The following is a 20840-nucleotide window of genomic DNA, read 5'->3' on the forward strand; positions in this document are numbered from 1 at the left end:
ACTTTAGGTTTGCACTTAAACAAAATTTCCAAGTCTTTTATTCTAGGAGCTACAGATGCCCGACGCACTATTGCCGGACCCTGTATAATATTTCAAAATAAAAAATTACAGAAGTATCATTCTATAAATATTTTGTTATTAAATACAGTATAACAAAACACAAAATATTGCTTTAGGTTTATTTAAGGAATACATACATATTTGAATGACTTCAAACATTTGAGTAAATACCACACAGCAGTGACATGATTAAAAGTGATTTATATACAGTATTAAAATTGATTTAAAATACATTCATTGCATAAATAATAATAACAACAATATTATATTTAATCAGAATCAATATACCTAATTGGAAGAAAACATTTGCCTAAATAAAGAAAAAAATAGACAAACAGAAAATAATATACCTAAATAGGAAGAAGTTAATTTAGTGCCAATAAAACACTAATAAATATTCAGTTCATTAATTTACATAACAAATTTAATTTCTACTTTTTAAAATTATTTAGAATAAACATCAGATGTACAATGAATACATACAAATTGAAATAAAACATAAAATAAGTGGAGAAAAACACCATCTAAAATTACATTTAAAAATGACTTCACTAATTAAAAAAAAGACACTAACAAATTATGATCTAAAAGCAATACCTAATCTAAAATACTATATAAAAGACGCTAGTTCTATACTCTAGACAATATTAATATTACGCTCTTTCTTCTTTCCTAAATCTCATAAAAATTTCTTTAAAAAATGTTTACACATTTAAGTTAAAAGATACAAATACATAATCTGTAAATATTTTAAATTAATTAATTTTTAAGCATTAAGAAATATTTATAAATATTTTTTGGCAGATTATACTTAGATCATTTTGTTTTGTATGTGATCTCAAGTCAATGCTAAGAAACTAATTATATTCAATTGATTTTAATGCTTAAATCTGGGAGATGGGGATCTAGAACTCGACTTATCCAACTTGCTATCACCTTTGTCATCTTTTTTGACATCTCCCCAATCAGACAAATCATACTTTGATAAATCACCATCATCGTCTTCTTCCTCTTCTTCCTCCTCTTCAACTTCTGCCTTCTTACTAGTCTCATTATTTTTACCACTAGGAGGTTTAATCTCGTCACACCTCTTTTTCTTTTTACGACCAAACTCATCATATTCATCATCGTCAGAATCATCCCTCTCTTTGTACTCAACTACTCCTCTATCATTGTAACCACCTCCTAAACCGGTTCTTTCTTCCACTTCGCCAAATTTGGGTGCATTACAAACGTTACACTGTTGCCTGCGAGCCCAATTGACATTTCCACATTTATTACATTGCCAGTCATCGGCACTGAACAGGCCTCTGCTTTTCTCTGCTGCTGCTTTTCCTATTTCAGTGCCTAGTTTACGTTTCCTTGCAGCACTAGGAGCTTTACCTTTCTGGCATCGATTACACAGGCTCCTCCGAGCAAAATTTAGGTTTCCACACTCCTCGCAAGTCCAGTCACCCTCGTTTGCAACCAGGGATTTAGATGATGGTGGAGGCGATGATGATAGTTCCGCCATCGATCTGAAACAACAACATTTATAAATAAGGTGCAGTGCAAGAATAATAACAAGGAAAGTCCGGCTAACGCCGTACAAATAGACATTTTGAATCGATAGTATTTTTAGGGAGAGAAGTATGTAAAAAATAGTGGATACTTCCTTTAGTGGCACTTTTACCTTTACTAACCCTATCAAACTAAATTTAAAATCACAAAAACTAAAAAACAACACAGACACAAAAATTGAAAAAATCCAAATTAACATTTACGACATGGATATTATTTATATGATGCTAACGATTAGACCCCCATCTGGTGGACAAATAGAAAAGTAAATTCTTCATCTTTTAAAAGGTGGCCCTTAAATTGATACTTTATAATAATTATATATGATAATTTTAGTTTTATAAAAACTTTTTCGCAATTTAAAACAAATTCATAAGCTATAATGGCTTCTTTTAAATATATTAAAAGGTACAAAATAGTTTCAAAAACTCAAATTTATTTAAAAATTATTACATCAAATTTTTGCTTTCAAGTTCATATATAATTCCTAGAATTTCGAAGCAAAAGCCATCTTTCATTGCAAGGAAGAAGAATGACAAACTAACCTTATTCTTTTCAGCGTCATTTTCCATTATTCATTTGTTAAAGTTTAAACTTTTAGATCAACAATGTCGAAAGCCCATCCTCCAGAATTAAAAAAGTATGTAAATAGGCATTATGTTTCATTAATTAAGTACTGTATCTGTATTTTTTTTCTAGATTTATGGACAAGAAGTTATCTTTAAAACTGAATGGTGGTAGACAAGTTACCGGAATTTTACGAGGATTCGATCCTTTTATGAATCTAGTTGTAGACGAAAGCATCGAGGAATGTAAAGATGGTACGAAGAATAATGTTGGAATGGTGGTAAGTAGATCTTGGATCAATATATTTAATTCAGGGGGATTCAATGGATTGTATTTTGCAGGTTATTCGAGGAAATAGTATAGTTATGTTGGAAGCATTAGATCGAATATAGCCAAGTAAATTTAAGTATGATGGTTCAATTCACACATTTAATTTAAGACAAATATTTAGGTATTTTTTTGTGTTTAACTTTATTATAATTGATAAACAATGAATATATTTTTTTGATTTAATTACACATATTTTTTTGAATCAACATGAACGTTTTCGGTGATAATTCTAAGGTATTACTTTTTGTCTGTGTAAAACTCTTAATTAATAGCTTATAAATATATCAGACGTATTAAAAATCCAGTGGTGAAGGATTGTCTAAATAAAACATCTTTTAAATTTAATTTTTCTTTATTACCTTCATGTGCAAATTAATTTTACATTGTGCTACAGTTATTAAAATTGTCCACACTTAAACAAGAATCAACAACGAATACATTTTCTTATTTTTATAACATTTAACATTTTATATGGACACATATTCTTGTCTTTAAATTAAATTAAAAATAATTAACAAAAAGATTCTACATTAATACCCATTCTACATCTACCGTAAGATTTTTAAGCCTTTGATTCAATTTGTGTCCATGTTACGAACAAGCATACACTATAATTGGTTTAATACTGTCTAAAATACTTTGGTAATACTAAAAGAAATTAAAAGGTGTACAGCGAACAATCACTAGAGGAATGTGGAGATGTATATAGTACCTATATGTATATTTACTCTAAGGGACTATAACATAACAGTACTTCTTTAATATGTTGAAATATTAATATATAACAACATATTAATTATTTATATTAGCCAAAAATCTATGGATCTCTTAAGATTAATAATTTCATAAGATTAGTACATTTTAAAAATTGTACTGTTCATACTAACTAAATAAATCTAATTGTTTAATATTAAAAAGGAATCGATTTGAGTTTTTTTCAAACTATAACATTAACAAATATATTAAATTTGGCAATTTAGGACATGGAAAGCATTCTGAATGATTGAACATAATAAATAAATATGTAAACATTATAAGCAAAATATATACAAATAAAAAAAAGTTGGTAAAGAAAAATAAAGAAATAATTTATCAAAATCTTAATTTCTATTTTTAATTTACTTATATATTTAAGGCTTTGTTATTGTCGTTTGTTCCATTAATTTGTGTCCTTTCACCTCTATAAGTTCTGCTTTAATATTCTAGAAATGAAAGGACTTTATTATGATAAATATTATATATTTATATATTTTACTATGAATGGATATGATGTAACAAATCAAATGGCAATAAGATAAAAAACATGATATGCTTAAAGTAAATGTGATATCAATTCTAAAACCAAACTTTTTTATACAATTTAAACACAAGGAACTATCTCTATCCCTTATAATATGAAAGGGACTAAAAAGTCAGCATTTCTCGTCTTCAAAAGCAGAGAAGAAAAATTTTAAATATGTTTACCAAATGAATAGGAATAGTATAAGATATACAATAGAATAAAAAATAAGTTATAGTACAGAAACTACAAAACTAAATATAATTAATTCCAGGTAAAGTATAATAAGTGTAATTTCTTATACATTTTTGTAAATTGTATAAATTTTAAAGCAACATTACTAATTTTAGTTAAAAATAATTAGACATTCAAAATATTAAATCATGAATCTTTAGGACGCTTATTGTAATTTTAAGTCAAAACACACTCTATAAAAGTTATTTAATTATACAATTTATATTTCAAAAGTAAATAATTAGTTAATTCAGTCATAACTAAACGAAAAAGCATTTTTTTCTATGTGATTCTAAAAAGGAAAATTACTTAATTACTACAATTATTTAGACTAAAAAATCCTGTCTAAAAATACTTAAAATAATATAGGTGATGTCCTTTTAAAAATACAAAAAAAAAATCATTTTAAACTTTTATTTAGATTTTTTTTTAATATTTATACATGGTATGTACTTGCATACAAATTTATTTTTATACAGCTTATTATGACTAATGTTTCTTTATATTATTATTTTATAAAATTTAAAATAATTTATTATATTATTAATAATATAATATAGAATAAATATATTCTAGTCTTCATAACAATATTTTTGAAAATCACTGTACAGGATGTCTCAATTTGGTAAAGATGAATCGACAGTAACAGGAGTCTTATCTCTAGTTGTTCTATGCCAAAGTAATTTGTTATTTAAATATTCAACACCTACATAATTTTTTTTTAATATTCTAGAGACTATTACAGCGTGAACTGTTAGTAAAAGTGAGCCATCCTGTAAATGTATGTAGGTATTATTATTTTAAGTATTTTTTATGAAAACCATAGCTAAAAAGTAATTATTCTTTTGTGACATATATTTTTTGATTCAATCAATATCAGAATTAAGTACCGTATGATCGAAAAAACGGCGTCCAGTTGGCTTGGAAATGAATCAATGACATTCCATATAATTTTCATTTCCAAGCCATCTCTGACGCCGTTTTTTTTTCGATCGTATGGTACGGTATCTTAAGTGTATCAGCTTAAATCTAACATTTTATCACACTAATTAATTAAAAGTCTTAACTACATTTTTTTTCTAATACTTCGATGTTACATAAAGGGGTAAGTCTTTTCTGTTGGTGTGTATAAGGGTCTAAAATTTTTTGTGTACTTATAATTACTTTGCTTTTGTATAAATATTAATTAAATTAATAAAATTGACACTGCACCTAATAAGTTGTCGTAGTTAAATTGAGTATTTTAACCGTTTGATCACTTATATATGATTATACAAAATTAAAAGATCTACATGAAGGACCATTAGTAGCTACATATAGAGGTTGTTTTATTTCAAATAAAGGGAAAATCTCTAGTTTTGTTCTATATTATCAAGCATTTGCCCTATAAGAGATTTTTATGTTTTTCAAAAATTTCCGATATGATACCTGATAATATGTAGCTTTATAGGAATACTGGGTCACCCTGTATATTACTAATAGTACTGCATGTTTAAAAACATATATGGAAACAGACGTTAAGGATACTGTGTGCAATAATAATACTAATATAGGAATGTAGTCATTATTTATATCATTAATCATAAAAGAAGAAATTATTTATTTATTTTTATATGTATAATATAGTAATTGGCTTGGAGAAATATGAGAACATTTAAGGAAGATAAAATCACAGGTATTATGAAGTGTGCAGATTGACAGTGTGAGTGTATATCTTTCTATACATACATATAGTAGTGTGACTCTGCTCTACTGAATAATCTAAATAGTATTAATGTCTGCTTGGATTATTCAGCCAATAATAATAATTTAATAAGTTATAAGTTATGGTTAAAACTTTAATAACCAGAACTATTCAAATATTAAAAATATTTTAGCTGAATTGAAAAAAAATTATACAGCGTGTTTCAATAACATGTGCCATCTCTCGTGTAGAAATTCCTCACGTAAAAATAAGATTTATTTTTCATATCAACATAGGTTCGATTCTGCTTTGTTTCGTAGCTACAGGGTGTTACATTCTTAATATTTTTTCGATTTATTATAATTTTCTTCCAAGTACTTTTAGCGTTTTGAATGAAATGTTGAGGGTAAAAGTTACTATAAATGCGACATATTTTAAGGCTAAAAAAGTGTCGACATATTCACCAGGGACGTGCATATGGGTTATCACTAGAATATATTTTTTTTAAAGCATGTACGCCAGTGACTTTTTTTCTCTTGTTAGCGAAATAGTGTAAGCAGTTTCATGTCGATTAAAAGTTGTCTCTTGATATTTTGTCGATTTCGGCCTCCTTGATGAGATAAACGCAATTCTATTAATTTGCTTTGATCCAAGTCTAATATTTTAAAAAATAACAATATCATCATAAAAAAAGTATGAAAAAAAGTTCCTATAAATATGGCTATGGAAATGCATAGTTTTAGAGTTACAGGAATTAAAACTTTTTAAAATTAGTTTTTTTTGTAATTATTTTAAATACCATTATTTTCTTATTTGAAATTGCTGTAGGTTGGACTAAAGGTACGCGCACACTGACCAGAGCCGCACGCGCCGCATTATTCGCTATTTTGTTTCTTTTTGCCCCTACTATATCCGTATTTGCCAATAGAGTTTCTCTTTAGTCGCTTCCGGAGTCCTGTCTGCGGTGATAAGCGTTTTTTTTCTTATTTCTCGACAATAAATGACAACAAACAAGAAATAATTAATTATGAGCTCCTTGCTAATAGAAGAAAAAGAAATCACGAGAAAGAATCGAAAGTTATAGGTTCACAATATTTGCAAAAATCCACATTATTTCCATATTTAATTGAGGATGAACTAAAAATTTTTCAATATTTCAATATGAGCCATGAAAAATTTGCGAACTTCCTTAGCATATTAAATTTCTAATCTCCTCTTCGGCTACCTACGCTACGTAGAGTGGAAGGAATTACGTGTGACGTCAGCAGCACTAGCCGCATTTACCGAAAATTATATTTAAGAATAAATTACGTAAAATATCTAACTTATTAATTTTATTAATTGAAATTGAATTAAATTAAATTAATATTAAAATTAGGTTTTATCTCATCAAGAACGCCGAATTCGACAAAATATCAAGAGGGAACTTTTAATTGGTATTAAACGGCCTACACAATTTTGATATCAAATTAAAAAATTTCAGTGGCGCACATGTTTTTTTTGAAAAAAATACTAGTGATAACCCATATGCACATCCCTGAATCTATCAACACTTTTTAGCATTAAAATATATATGTAGCACTTATAAATTTCATTGGAATCACTAAAAGTACTTGGAAGAAAAGTATAGTAAATCGAAAGATTATTAATACTTTAACACCCTGTAGCTACGAGACAAAGCAGACCTACTGTTGATATGAAAAGATGTTGAGATAGCACTTGTTTTTTGAAACACCCTGTATATGTTATACTTCTAATAAAACTATTTCATTTGAGCCCTATACATAGAACAATTAATTAATTGGCAGTTACAGAGATAAACAATAGTAGTTTTAAAAGCATAAATACATTATACAGGGTGTCCCAGAAATAAGTACGTATTTAAGGGGTGGTAGATCTCGATAAAAGAAACATATTTTCTCTTTATCGTTTTTCAAATAAGTCCAAAATAACGGAGTTATTTTACTTTGAAAATCTCCAAAAAAAAATTTTTGGCTAAAATTTTGAGAACCACTGGATCTTTTCTGGATTTTCTTTCTTGTAAATTTAATCTACTACTACTTTTTCAAAAAAATCCGTATTTTCAATTTTTTTTTCACGAAAAAATCCTCATAGGCGTGTTTCTGGGGTTGAACTATACTCCCAGTTAAAATACTTGCACTTATTTCTGGGAAACCCTGTATTTTGATACTATATTATATTTATATACTCAGAACATTAACATTTTTTTAATTTGAGCATATATACTCTAAGGACTACTATAATGTTTAATAATTGAACGAAAAATTGACGATTATTTCTATAATTTAGGACGGGTACTACATATACATAATTCTAAGTATTTGTAACATCGATGAAGATTAAAGGACAATCATAGTTTTCGTTTTTAAAATTACATCAATACACTTATTTTTCTTCTCTAGTTAGTTTATACACTATACACATTAAACCGGCATGCTCTAACGCGTGATGTTACGTCACGTGGATTACACGGTATATCTGCAAACAACATGTAATGTATGCAAACAACAATAATTGAGAAAAGAGTAATAACACGGGAGAACCTGCTTTACTTTTCAACCTTGACCTACTTGGACCTATTTCACGCATAGTGTAGACGTGTTAAGTGCTGTCAGATAAAATATGTCTGCCAGATGACGTAATATGCCGGATGACGTAATTGGCGTATTTTGGTTCTGTATGTGGCATACCTGTTAAATGTGTGGATTATCTTGAGTTTATAATACACACAGTTCATTTTTTTGTTATTTTTTTTTGGCAAAATTATATCCTAAAACTAAACGCATAAACGTAAATGTATTACTTAGGAATTTAGTCTGTTTTTCACTTATTGTCAAATAAAATCTTATATAAAAGCGTATTTGTCAAAACTATTTATTATAAAAGATCATTTATGATTTATCATCTCTCATCAGCATCTAATAATTAATGTCGTTTCAGCAGATTACTGTGGTATAGCCTGTCCAACGAGTCAGAAAAGATTTTGACAGACAACATCCTGTTATTCAAAATGGCAGACAGCTGTCATTGTGATGTATTCTTTTGTTAAATAGACTTTAATAGTGAACGGTTTTCAAAATTTTCTAGGATGACTTATGAACCCCCGTCTGCACATAAAAAATTATCTCTGCCAGTCTTACCTATTGAGTATAAGCAAAATAAACCACTGTGAGTAGTCATTAGGTAACTTGAGACTCACAGATAACCGATATAGATAATATAAACAAGAATAAACCGGTCTAAATAAGAAAAAAAACAGATCTGTATTTTAAGCCTTTAGTGGTTGTTTTCTTTTTTAAAGCGGTTGTTTCTTATTTAGACCTGTTTATTTTTGCTTATTAACCTATTTTACATGTTCGTACCTGTTTTACGTCACCCTCCTATTACATTAATATAACTATAATAATAATAGCTCCCGTATATAGCGTTTAACGCCTTGGGAGTAGCAAGGTACAGCTTGCCATGCTTGAGCCGTTCGGTATACGAGCCCTAACAACTATATGTTGGGACAAGGTCTTTTTTGCAATAAAAATAGTAATTTGTTAAAACGACTCAATTTATTTTGTTTATTATTCTAAATTCAAACATTACAATATGATCTAGACAATTTTACTATATTTTTATAACTTTGCAAACAAATCACTTTTGATAATAGCTTATTTTGCCAAAATCAAGCCGAATTTGCTGACAACTATATATTGGGACAGCACAACAAGAAATTTGTTTAATATGGAGTTACATCACCTTTCGCCTTAACAACTACCTGAACTCTTAATGGCATTGTAGTTACCAAAGATTGGCACATTTGAGGAGAAAAATTATCCCAAATTTCCTGCAGTTTTGTCCGCAAATCAAAAATTGTTCGTTGAGGGTGGTTTCTTAAATATTGCTTCATTTTATGCCACACAGTTTCTATAACATTGAGGTCCGGACTACTTGCAGAATTGGATAGAACATTTATATTATTATTACCGAACCAATTTTTAGTTGATTTTGCTGAACGGCACGATGCTCCATCTTGTTGCAAAATATAGTCTTCGTTTGGAAACAATCCTTGAGCACTACACAAAAGTGAGGTCTCAAGTAAGTAAAACTTGATATTTTTGGGCGTTAACAGTGCTATCTATAAAATTTAATTTGCCCAAACCTCTTGCTGACATGCAACCCCAAACCATAATCCACTTAGGAAATTTAACAACCCTCTTTAAGCAATCTTTATGAAAAGCTTCTGCTTTATTTCGTATTATTCGTTTTCGATGATCTCCAACGCAAACATCAAATTTAGACTCATCGCTAAATATGACCTTATTCCAATCATTTTGTGTCCACGATAATTTAGATTTTGCCCAATTGTAGCGATTTTTCTTTTGAATTTCTGTCAGTAGCGGTTTTTCTTTGGCCTAAATAAGAATTTGTATCAATAATCTTCAGGTAATTGATTATCCACACAAAATAAAGTTTACCTTGTAAAACTCCAGACCGCATTTATGGATATCTTTTCAGCAACATTCTCTTGATATATTTAAACCAGTTACAGTATTCCATTTAACTGTTACTTTGCGAAGAGTACTTCTTCTCGCAGACTTGCAAATTTTTACTAAATTTCGTAAATCTCTCTAAGATACAACTTTTGGCCTTCCCGAACTTTTACCTCTAACGTCTATATTGGCAGATTCGCCGTATTTTTTTTTATTATATTAAAGACCGTGGTTTTTGGAATACTTAAATCATCAGAAATTTTTCGAATTGTTTTTCCCGTACTGTATTGACGAATGATGATTTCGCGTAGTTTTTGATTTGTAGCTTTTCCACGGACCATTACTTTGAATTAAATAATTAACAAAATTAAAAAAATTAAAATTACTTACAGTAAATCTCACTACTCAAAGTATCGAGTCACTTACAAGCTGTCAATGCTGAAGGAAACAGTTTGCGACATTTGTGACGTTTATAGCAAAGCCGCCTATGATGATATTAATTATTTAAAAATACTTGTCCCGATATTTAGTTGTCAGCAAATTTGTCCTTTTATGAACAAAATCCGCTACTGTAGATATAGATTGATTTACAAATTTATAAAAATATTGTCAAGCTGTTTAGGATATATGGTTATGTTTATATTTAAAAAATTAAACGAATATTTTTCAGTCATTTTGAAAAACCAGGGCAATAATTACAAAATATGACCTTGTCCCAACATATAGTTGTTAGGGCTCGTACAAGGAAGGTAATGTGGCTACCACTACGCTTCAACCGCCTATTATTACGCCAGGATTGTGAATCACAAGTACTCATTTAAGGCTGAGTCGACCTAGGTACCCAAACTATTTTTATTTTAATATAATAGTCGGCTGATGAAATGCCGGGTGTAGGATTCGAACACACACCTTGAGATTGGTAGACGAGAGCCTCTACCTCTACGCCACCGGGCACCCTAATATAACTATACCTCCTATAAAATTAATATACTATCGTATGATCGAAAAAAAACGGCCTCCAGTTGGCTGGGAAATGACGATCGATGACATTTCCCATATAAATTTACATAAATGACAGCGATCTTCATTTCATAGCCAACGCCGACGCCGTTTTTTCTCGATCATACGGTATAACTATATCCGTTGTCTGCTGTCTGTCTCAAGTGACCTGTTACTTTTTGTTTTACTAGTGTATCTAGTTTTTAAATCCGTCTTACATGACATGTAAAACGTCTAGACGAGGTTTTAAGCCTAAGAAAACTTCAAAAATACTGTCGTCACTTTTATGCTAGACTTTTATGTATATGTTATTATAAATAATTTATACATGTAACACTAATATTAATTTTGTATCAAAAAAGAAATAATTTCTTAAGTTCTTTTAAATGCTCGAGTAAACACACATTTGAATATATAGAGTGTTACAAAACATATTTTTCACTTAAATAATTAAAGCTGTTCTGTGCAGTCTCTAAGAAAATATTTAAAACTTTTTTAATTAATACTATAATAGTGTATTTAGTCTGTGTATCACCCTATATATTAAAAGTAATGTGATCGTTTAAAGAATGCTAATTTTAAAATTAAAATAAAGCTGTTTTTTTTTCGCTGTTGATGTTTAAAACTATTTTCAGGTTTAATTCTCAAGAATGTGTTTCTGTTTAAAATCAAGTAATTAAATAAAATTTCTTATCAAACCCATAATTTGGATTTTAAAAATTGACATACTGCCACTCGCATACATATAATCTTTCGTAATAATTTCAGTTATCAATTGTATTAACAATAATACAAATGTTAGTGTTTTAGTAATCTGTAACGCATTCGGGAGGATTTAGGTTACCAAACACGTTCAATTCGTACAGACTTGCAAACGTAATAAAAACCAAGTACCAAACCATCAGTACTATACCAAAACGCCTATCCAGTTTCCAACCGTTGTAATGGATGGCGACTACCAAAAACGCCACGGTGGATAGTAGAGAGAACGTAGAATACATCAGTCCTGAAAGAAATATTGAGTTATACCGATTGTTTTTCAAAAGTGGCACACCCCAATATATTTTTTATTTTTTTCGGTAAAACGAAATTTCTTATCTATACAAGGTGTCCCAGAAATAAGTACAGATGTTTTAACTGGTAGTATATTTCGACCTCAGAAACACGCCTATGAGGTTTTTTTCGCGAAAAAAAAGTTTTGAAAATTTGGAATTTTTTGAAAAAAAATTTGGAAATTTTTCTAGTTCTTAGTTAAAAAACATTATTTCTTGATAGTATGGCAACATAGGTAGTAGATTAAATTTACAAGAAAAGAAACCCAGAAAAGATCCAGTGGTTCTCAAAATTTAAGGAAAAAAAATTATTTTTTTTCCGAAATTTTCAAAGTAAAATAACTCGGTTATGTTGGACTTATTTGAAAAACGGCAAAGAGAAAATATGTTTCTTTTAACGAGATCTACCACCCCTTAAAATATCTGTACTTATTTCTGGGACACCCTGTATCTTTCTTAATGGATTGATTATCCTGTTCAACTAGTTTCGGTCACTTTTTGTATTGCCGAAAATGATTACAACTTTTGATTTTTAAGTGGTACTCCCGGTATTTTTACTTTATTTGACAGAAAAAGATATTCTGAATAGAATGACATATCACATGTCTACTTTTGACATTTTCTCCTAAAAAAATTGTATTTTCAATTTCAATCTAGAATGTTACAATAAATATATCGACAATTTGACTAGAACTACCAAGTATGTGGTACCAAATTATTCGTAAAAAATGCTTTTTATAGATTAACACAGTAATTACACTCTAGATTAAAATTTAAAATACTTTATAAACTTTTTATACTTTTTTTTTATTGGAAGGGTCAAAACTTGACATATGATATGTATTTCTATTCAGAATGTCATTTTCTATCAAATAAAGTAAAAAATAACGAGGGTACCTCTTAAAAATCAAAAGTTGTAAACATTTTCGGTGAAGCAGGAAGTGACCGAAACTAAATGAATACGTCAATCAATCCTGATTTATGTCCTATAAAAATACACCAATTCTCGTTTTTTTTTAATCTGAAAATATAAAAAAGTTATAGAGGTGAGCTACTATTGAAAAGCACCCGGTATATGAGTAAATAAATAATTTACTTTATTAAAAGAATACAGTATAAAGCTATAAAAACACTTAACACTAACCTTTACTGATGACTTTTACATGTGCTCCCGGTGTAACTAAAGCTGTTTTAATGAACCAAGGAAGACCTAGGCAGACTAGTATATCAAAAACGTTGGAACCAATAGCATTTGACACAGCCATATCACCATATCTAAAGAAAATTAGATGATTTGATAATTTTTTAGTAAATACAATTAACTAATGAGTTTTAAATAATTTTAAAAATCCCTCGTAAATTGTATTTTGTTCTATAAAATTGAAAAACCCTGTGTAATAGCGTTGATTAAAGAAATAAAAAGATGCGCAACCTTATGGGCGATTTCGTGGCACAAAACTGTCCAAGATGCAGTTGGTCGAAATATCCGTAGATGAATAAAAAAAATCCGTATTTATACAGGGTGAGTTTTAAATAAGTACAAATATCTTCAGGGCTGGTATATTTCGACCCCATGAACAGGTCTATGAGGTTTTTCGCAAAAAATGTGATAAAAATCGTACACTTAAGGGGGGTGCAAATACAGAAATTAATAAAGAAAGCTCTCAAAATTTTTTAAAAATATATTTTTTTTCAAATTGTTATTTTTTCAAACTTGAATAACTCGGTTATTTTTTACTTATTTGGAAAACGGTAAAGAGAAAATATGTTATTGAGATCTACCACCCCTGAAAATATTTGTACTTATTAAGACTGACCCTGTATTTTGTTGATCATTAAGTAATTCGTGTTAAACATAAAATAAATATCAAATATAAACATTTTAAAAATAACAAAATATTACTACTCTTCAATATCTACATATTAGCTACGTAATATTACATGTACAAGAATAGATGAGACAAACAAGTATTGCAAAACCTATAATTTTTTATTATTATAAAAATATGATCCGATGGGCAAAAATATCCGTTATTATGTCTTTGTATGATTAGTATTGTCAATTAATCGATGGTAATAGATAAAATTTCTAATTTGCAAATATTCTTTTATGGGTATGGGTACCTACTGCATATTTTGTATGATAAAAGTCGTTTAGTGGGCTTGAAAATGAACATTTACCATATGAAATAACAGCTATCTTTATTTCCAAGACAACTGTAACGCTGTTCTTTTTTAATCGTATAATATTATGTTAAATTGTTCAATAACAGAAAATCCGTATTATTGGAAAAAAATCCGTACGTCCGTAGAATACATCCGAAATCCGTCAATCTACGGATTAATCCTTAGTTCTGGCAACACTGCCAAGATGTAGCTGGCGTTAACCTCAGCCTATGCGAGATTTAGTTTAGCTCTGCGCAAGTCGTTTACAGCGCAGCGGATAAAGAATACTGTACCGTAGTTCTGCTTTCAGTCGACAGAGTGAGTGGTTGCCGGAGACAGTGTTTCCAGAACTACTATTAAATCCGTAGATTTACGGATTTTGGGTACAGTACGTTAATAATACGGATTTTCTATCATTAAACAATTTAATATAATATTATATGATTAAACAAAGGACGGCGTCAGAGTTGGCTTGGAAATGAAGATCGCTGTTATCTCATATGTAAAATATTATGGTAAATGTGAATAATCGTCATTTCCAAGCCAATTGTGTATAAAAACATCTTTTTTTCGGTCATACGTCATATTCTCAGTACCTATAAAAGAATTTTTATTTTTGTTGCTTATTCTATGTTTAACACTGGTTTAACACGAATAAATTTTCACTTATAATATCACAAGAGCTTAAATTATTTTCGGAAATTTTTTTGAGGGCACGAATATTTTGAAAATTATCTAAATTATTTTGATAATTTTCCTAAAATATTCGTGCCCGAAAGAAAATTTCCAGGAATAATTTAAGCTTGCGTGGTATTCGGTAAGAAAATTTCACACCTAAATTTGAAAAAAAAAATATTAATCCAACATGACATTTTAAAATAATTTCAATTTGTTAATAATATTAACAAATATTATTATATTATTAATTAGTTACATCAAATGCTAAAACTCAAATGGGTAATATTTCAATATATAGACATTGTAGTTCATTCACATTATGATTGTAGATCTTATGTTTACCTTTTCAACTGTCAAAAAATTTCCACTAAAGTTTCGTGGCGCCTCGAAAAAATTTCCGGAAATTTTTTCAGTTGCCATGGTAACTAGTCAACATTAAAGCATGTTATTGGTTGAAAAGTAGAGGTGTGAAATTTTCAATACAAAATAAACGAGAATTTTTCATCCAAAGATATTTTTGTCAAACGTATTACAGATATTAGACACCTTAATATGGCAACACTGTCATTTTCAGTTCCACACCGTCTTCGATATGCCTTCGCGAGCCGAATTAGAGAAAATAAGTGTTTTATGCGTTGGCCGCAGAAGAATTGGTGGCTCCACCGTACAGCACTTGTGACGTAAGGGGAAATCAAATCAGCCTTGTCGCGGGTTTGCCCAGCAGGTTGCATATCTTTCCAATTTTTTCAATCAACGGTAATAGTTTGAAATGATAAAATATAAGAAAAAACTAATCTAACCCTTCTTTTATAACTGCTATACTAGACAGGGCATCAGGAACTGACACACCCGCAGCTACGAACGTCAAACCCATTACTGTATCCGGTATACCTAAAGTGTATCCTGTGAACACCAAAAAAATGTCATTTAGAAAAAATAAATTATTTATTATTTCTTCAATGCCGAACCTATAATTGTTATCATCCACACCATAAAATAGGAATAGAAAGATATCCACACCATGGAAACAAAAAACGTGAACGGGTACCAATTTCTGTACTTTTCGCTTCTACAATCTGGCATGGTGTAGATACAGAAGAAATGGATAGGGTAGAGAACGGTCCATTTGATTCTAGCCCATTGTCCAGCTTCATCTACAGCACAATGACAATGACACATTATAGCAGGAAATCTGGTAGTTTAGTTCAACTTTTAAAACTTAAATCATCCTTTTTTTTTAGTTACAAGCCTCAATAAAACAGGTAAGTTATATTAATACCGTATGATCGGAAAAAACGGCGTCAAAGGCGACCGAGGAATAATAAAAGGATAGAACGTTTCCAGACATACGAATCTATTTTCAAAAAACTATTTTTTTTCGAATTTACGACGTCTAGGGCTTGACCTCGCCAAAACTATCATCGATTGTCGTTCCCCAGCTGTCCTTGAAGCCGTTTTTTTTTCGGTCGTATGGTTCGCTCTATCCATTATTCTTTCCGGATATGATACCGATATATAACTTTTTAAATTTCTTGATTAACTGATTCATGAAAACATCGGTAGTATCAAAGTTTATATTGAGTGTACCTAAAAAGAGTTCCGTAACTGCCCACTTCAATGACGTCACGCTAAGTGGTTAGGCCTTCTCATTTCACGATGGTACATAACCGTAATATTTGTTAGGTGTAATAGCAGGTTTACCTTACCTGCAGGTTTTACTAGAGGATTTATTTTGGTGGTGGGATCGAACTCTTTAGGTCTGTAGTAATCGTGTTGAACAGGTCCTGAGGGTAGAGGTTGCGGTAGAACAGGATCGTTGGAAACTTGATTAAGTACTGGTCCACTGAGCTGTTGCTGTTGGAATGCTACATAGAGTACAAATAAAAGTAAAGCATTTTAAGTATGTTGATAAACCTTTTTGATGCTGAGGCTAATCTGAAGGGGGCTACTAGCTCTAGGGCTAGAATAGATCCTGTATAACGAAGGCAAACTGTTATATGTAATCTTATTCCATTATAAGAGATACTTTTTTGGACAGACTGACTTACTAACACGATCAATACTTATGAGCTATTTAAGCAGCTTGACTTCTGATATTATGTGTGTGGTGCGCATGATAAAGATTGTTCTTTCAATATATTAATATTAATACAGATTTAATATATAAACAATTTGATATAATATTTATTACATTTACTCTACTCTTAATCTTGAATATGACGCGTATGATAAAATTTTGACAAACTTGCAACTTTTTTAGTGTGGTTTCATACGCCGAACCCTAACTAAGAATTGATTCGGTTAAGCTAGTATAAACGGTCTAGCTAGTATTTACGTCTTAAGGTGGGTATTCACTTGCAACAAAACACTCCGAACGAACCAAACGCGCCGCGCGCGCTGTAACAAATTTGTGTAGTCAGTGCGTTGCGCCGAACCGAACCGAACGCGCCAAACATTTTCCGAAGCTTGTCGGTAAACGGGATTTGTTCAAAAGAATTTGTTCGTTGGCCGGTGTTCAGTGGATACGGCAGTTTTGAACGTTCGTTGTGTTTGTGGTGCTTTTAAACTGTGCCTAGCTATGGAATGGAACAGAGAAACGTGTTTAGAGTTAATTGATGAGTTTGAGAAGCAGCCTATTTTATGGGACCCGACAAATGGGACATATTATAACAAAGTGAATAAGCATGATGCTTGGATGGCAATTGCTAATAATATAGGGTGCACCGCAATTAGGACTTGCTAAGCATATTAGATTCTCAAAATCTTCTGCAGCCATCCTTGTAAATTTTTTCATATGCATATATATTCTAGGTCACTAAGTAAGGCCATATTTTGACGGCGCAAAAAGAGGCGTCTTGACCACATTTCCCCTTCTTTCCTTTTTTTTCTCTTTTTTGTTACCCGCTAATGCCTCTATAATTAAAAAAGCACCAACTGCTATATGGTAATATCAGATGCATCCATGTCGACAAACACACTAACACTGATTACTGGCGGGAACGCAGCGAACACCGCAAACAGGCGGAACGCTCCGTGCAAAATGTTTTGTTGCAGGTCGTTTAGAGCGTGCCCGGAAAATGTTTTGTTGCAGATTGTTTGGAGTGCGCGGCGCGTTTGGTTCGTTCGGAGTGTTTTGTTGCAAGTGAATACCCACCTTTACAAAAAACGTCTTTCTCCAAAAAAAACGGTCGTCTCCAAAAAAAACGTGTGATTGAGATAAATTCTCAACCATTTTACAAAACTACACATACCTAACTATGTTGACAAAAATTGACTAAAATATTTTTAAGATGTTTTAAAAAAGTGTAATGAGACTAAAGTGTTTCTGACTTTAAAAAAATCACTCACTCTCTTGTGGAGCCTGTTTCTCCGGACTCCAATCTTGACCAGGGTTCCATGCGGGCGGAGAGGACTCTTGTTGAGGCTGTTGCGCTTGCTGTTCTTGCTCGTTGGTTTCGTTCCATTCCATTCCATAGTTAGTATGCTTTTGTCTTTGTTCTTCCAGAGTTTTGTAACTAACCAGGCCCGATTGTTCGTTAGGTGCGACGGTCTTGAACGGCACTGGCCATGTTTGGGCCCATTTTTCCAGGGGCGTATTGAAATGCAGCACTATGCAGTAGATGAAGTAGGTGACAAGCATTACCGTCGATTCTAACCTGTTGTATATTATAATTATAAATACCGTATGATCGAAAAAAAAACGGCGTCAAAGATGGCCGGAGAATGAAAATCGATGATAATTTTAGCGATGTCAATGTCTAGACTTAATTTACTAAAAATTGACATAAAACTTGTCAAAAATTAACACTAATTATGGGAAGATTAAAGAAGGATATAGAACAAATCTATTTCCAAAAAATTATTTTTTGTCGAATAATTTTAAACTACACCATTCAAAAAAAAATGATTTAGTATAAGAATAGATTGCAATCTTTTCAAGTCCAACTAGTAGTAAGCGCCCAAAAAAAAGTACGCGCCAAGTAATGATTAGGGCTTGACCTCGCCAAAATTATAAGCGATTATCATTTCTCAGCCGTCTTTGACGCCGTTTTTTTTCAATCGTATGGTTTTTTTTGTTACACCCTGTATATGTATCAGAAATAAGTGCAAGTATTTTAAAATAAACATATTATATAACAGAGTTATTTAACTTTGAAAATTAAAAAAAAACATTTTGAGAATCGCCGGCGATAACAGCGTTTTTCAGCTTATTCGATGCCCTGTGTTGCCAGATGGCCAAAGAAGTATATGCAAAAATAAATCGCAAAACTCCACACCATCCGAAGGGTTTTGCAGAGGTATGTTGCTTTTTTAAAGTTGTGTTATCACACGCAAAAAAATCTTACACACAACATAAAAAAATACTGATTGCAGATCGAGGTAACAACAATGACATTTCTTCTAAAATACACATACACTTCACTTTATGACTGCCTGTTATAATAATTGCTAAAATAACACTCTCTATTTCTAAAAAAATGTCATTATAAACTCGAAACACATGGAAAAACGCACACTACTTTATACTAGAATTATTTAGCAATAGACACTGATATGAGTGAAATTAATACTGAATTATTTTTTTCCGTACTAATTTAAAATTACAGTGTTGAATATGGATAAAGTAGGAGGTGGCAACACTGCAAGGTTTAGATGCAATGTAGAGAAATCTCGGGAAAATAAACAAGTGGCACTAAAAAGTTTATAACATTTCCCGGAAGATATCAAGAAAAATATTTTTTTTTTCATAAAAAACCCCACAGGCGTGTTTCTGGGGCCGAAATATACTACCAGTTAAAATACTTGTACTTATTTCTTGGACACCCCGTATATACTATAGAAAGGTAAAACGTTATGCATAGACGATTAAATAATATTTCTTCAAAAGCGATATAATTTAAATATCCCATATATAATAACCCATCTTACCAATTCACATCCTTGTCTCCAATGACGGCCAACATCATTAAGATAGAAATTGCATAGAAAAAACTGTCCCTAACCAGAGGCCACCAATTTAAGTACACTACGGCACCTGTAGAAAGTGCACAAACGGATATCACGAACATGATATTGAACACTGCCGATCCAATAACGCCGGATATGCCTAAAATGTTACATAAACTCATACACATGCATTAGGCTATGATTACATTGGATCAAAATCAAAAGAAAAAACGTATACTTTTTTCATTTACATGTCTCTAGTAGATTATCTACTTTTACGCTCTGTTTGTATAGTATTAACTGTTTTATCAAAGTAACTCAAGTTGGATGAAACAGGCAATACTATACAAGCAGTGTACAAGTGAGACGCGCATAGAGTACAGTTATATGGCAGCATTCAAGTGTACTTGGTCCAAGTGCAACACTGGTCCAACTTGGTCCAACACTTGAACTGTGTCATCCCGCCTTTACAAATACCTATGAACACATTCCTATGAATTTGATCCAAAATGCTACTGAGAGGTTTTAAACAGTTGCGGTCACAGGAGCAGAAGAGGAGGAGGAAATGGAGTCTAAAAAGGAAAGGTACTTACCTATATCGTCCTCCGCATAGAACACACCAATTATAACTGTTGCTAGTTCAGGAGCAGAACTACCAGCTGCCATGAAAGTTGCTCCAGCAACGTCTGGAGACATTTTCAGTTCTGAAAATTGGGATTTTTTTAAAACTTTTTAGTAATAATTTTCGATATCTTATTTTGAAAATTTAGTAAGAAAAAAAACCG

The 20840-nt window shown here is 30.9% G+C and overlaps 3 protein-coding genes across 5 annotated transcripts in view; 1 reads left to right on the forward strand and 2 right to left on the reverse strand.

The window, feature by feature from the left end:
* Positions 1 to 165: 165 nt before the first annotated feature.
* LOC115888583 (zinc finger Ran-binding domain-containing protein 2) lies at positions 166 to 1875 on the reverse strand. Of its 2 annotated transcripts, none has more exons than XM_030908345.1 (2): positions 1743 to 1875; positions 166 to 1577 (listed from the first exon to the last, which is right to left on the reverse strand). In XM_030908345.1, exons 1-2 carry the CDS (start codon positions 1817 to 1819, stop codon positions 938 to 940), a joined length of 717 nt encoding a protein of 238 aa, XP_030764205.1. In that variant the 5' UTR covers positions 1820 to 1875; the 3' UTR covers positions 166 to 937. The 2 variants fall into 2 exon arrangements, with proteins under 2 accessions (XP_030764205.1, XP_030764206.1); XM_030908346.1 differs by having other exon boundaries at positions 1733 to 1875.
* Positions 1876 to 2147: 272 nt separating this feature from the next.
* LOC115888586 (probable small nuclear ribonucleoprotein G) lies at positions 2148 to 2857 on the forward strand. The gene is made up of 3 exons (XM_030908351.1): positions 2148 to 2260; positions 2320 to 2467; positions 2529 to 2857. Exons 1-3 carry the CDS (start codon positions 2229 to 2231, stop codon positions 2577 to 2579), a joined length of 231 nt encoding a protein of 76 aa, XP_030764211.1. The 5' UTR covers positions 2148 to 2228; the 3' UTR covers positions 2580 to 2857.
* An 8959-nt stretch (positions 2858 to 11816) lies between these two features.
* LOC115888587 (probable sodium/potassium/calcium exchanger CG1090) overlaps positions 11817 to 20840 on the reverse strand; it is a 53153-nt gene continuing 44129 nt past the window's right edge. For both annotated transcript variants that reach the window (XM_030908352.1, XM_030908353.1), the window contains exons 6-13: positions 20649 to 20759; positions 20038 to 20215; positions 18457 to 18764; positions 16815 to 16973; positions 16077 to 16262; positions 15909 to 16011; positions 13409 to 13539; positions 11817 to 12218 (exon numbers count right to left, since the gene is read on the reverse strand). In XM_030908352.1, the coding sequence (XP_030764212.1) occupies positions 12019 to 12218; positions 13409 to 13539; positions 15909 to 16011; positions 16077 to 16262; positions 16815 to 16973; positions 18457 to 18764; positions 20038 to 20215; positions 20649 to 20759 (1376 nt within the window). In that variant the 3' untranslated portion in view covers positions 11817 to 12018. The remainder of the gene's footprint in view (positions 12219 to 13408; positions 13540 to 15908; positions 16012 to 16076; positions 16263 to 16814; positions 16974 to 18456; positions 18765 to 20037; positions 20216 to 20648; positions 20760 to 20840) is intronic.

Source organism: Sitophilus oryzae, unplaced genomic scaffold, assembly GCF_002938485.1.
Source record: "Sitophilus oryzae breed Bouriz unplaced genomic scaffold, Soryzae_2.0 scaffold_801_pilon_pilon, whole genome shotgun sequence".
In the NCBI taxonomy this organism is placed as follows: Eukaryota; Metazoa; Arthropoda; class Insecta; order Coleoptera; family Curculionidae; genus Sitophilus; species Sitophilus oryzae.

What these genes read in the sequence shown, in the direction of transcription:
- LOC115888586 (XM_030908351.1), top strand. Translation starts at nt 2,229, where the DNA reads ATGTCGAAAGCCCATCCTCCAGAATTAAAAAA. An exon ending in CATCCTCCAGAATTAAAAAA is followed by an intron (nt 2,261 to 2,319) that starts GTATGTAAATAG and finishes TTTTTTTTCTAG; the next exon opens with ATTTATGGACAAGAAGTTAT. An exon ending in AGAATAATGTTGGAATGGTG is followed by an intron (nt 2,468 to 2,528) that starts GTAAGTAGATCT and finishes TGTATTTTGCAG; the next exon opens with GTTATTCGAGGAAATAGTAT.
- LOC115888583 (XM_030908345.1), bottom strand. Translation starts at nt 1,819, where the DNA reads ATGTTAATTTGGATTTTTTCAATTTTTGTGTCTGTGTTGTTTTTTAGT. An exon ending in TTTAAATTTAGTTTGATAGG is followed by an intron (nt 1,578 to 1,742) that starts GTTAGTAAAGGT and finishes TTGTTGTTTCAG; the next exon opens with ATCGATGGCGGAACTATCAT.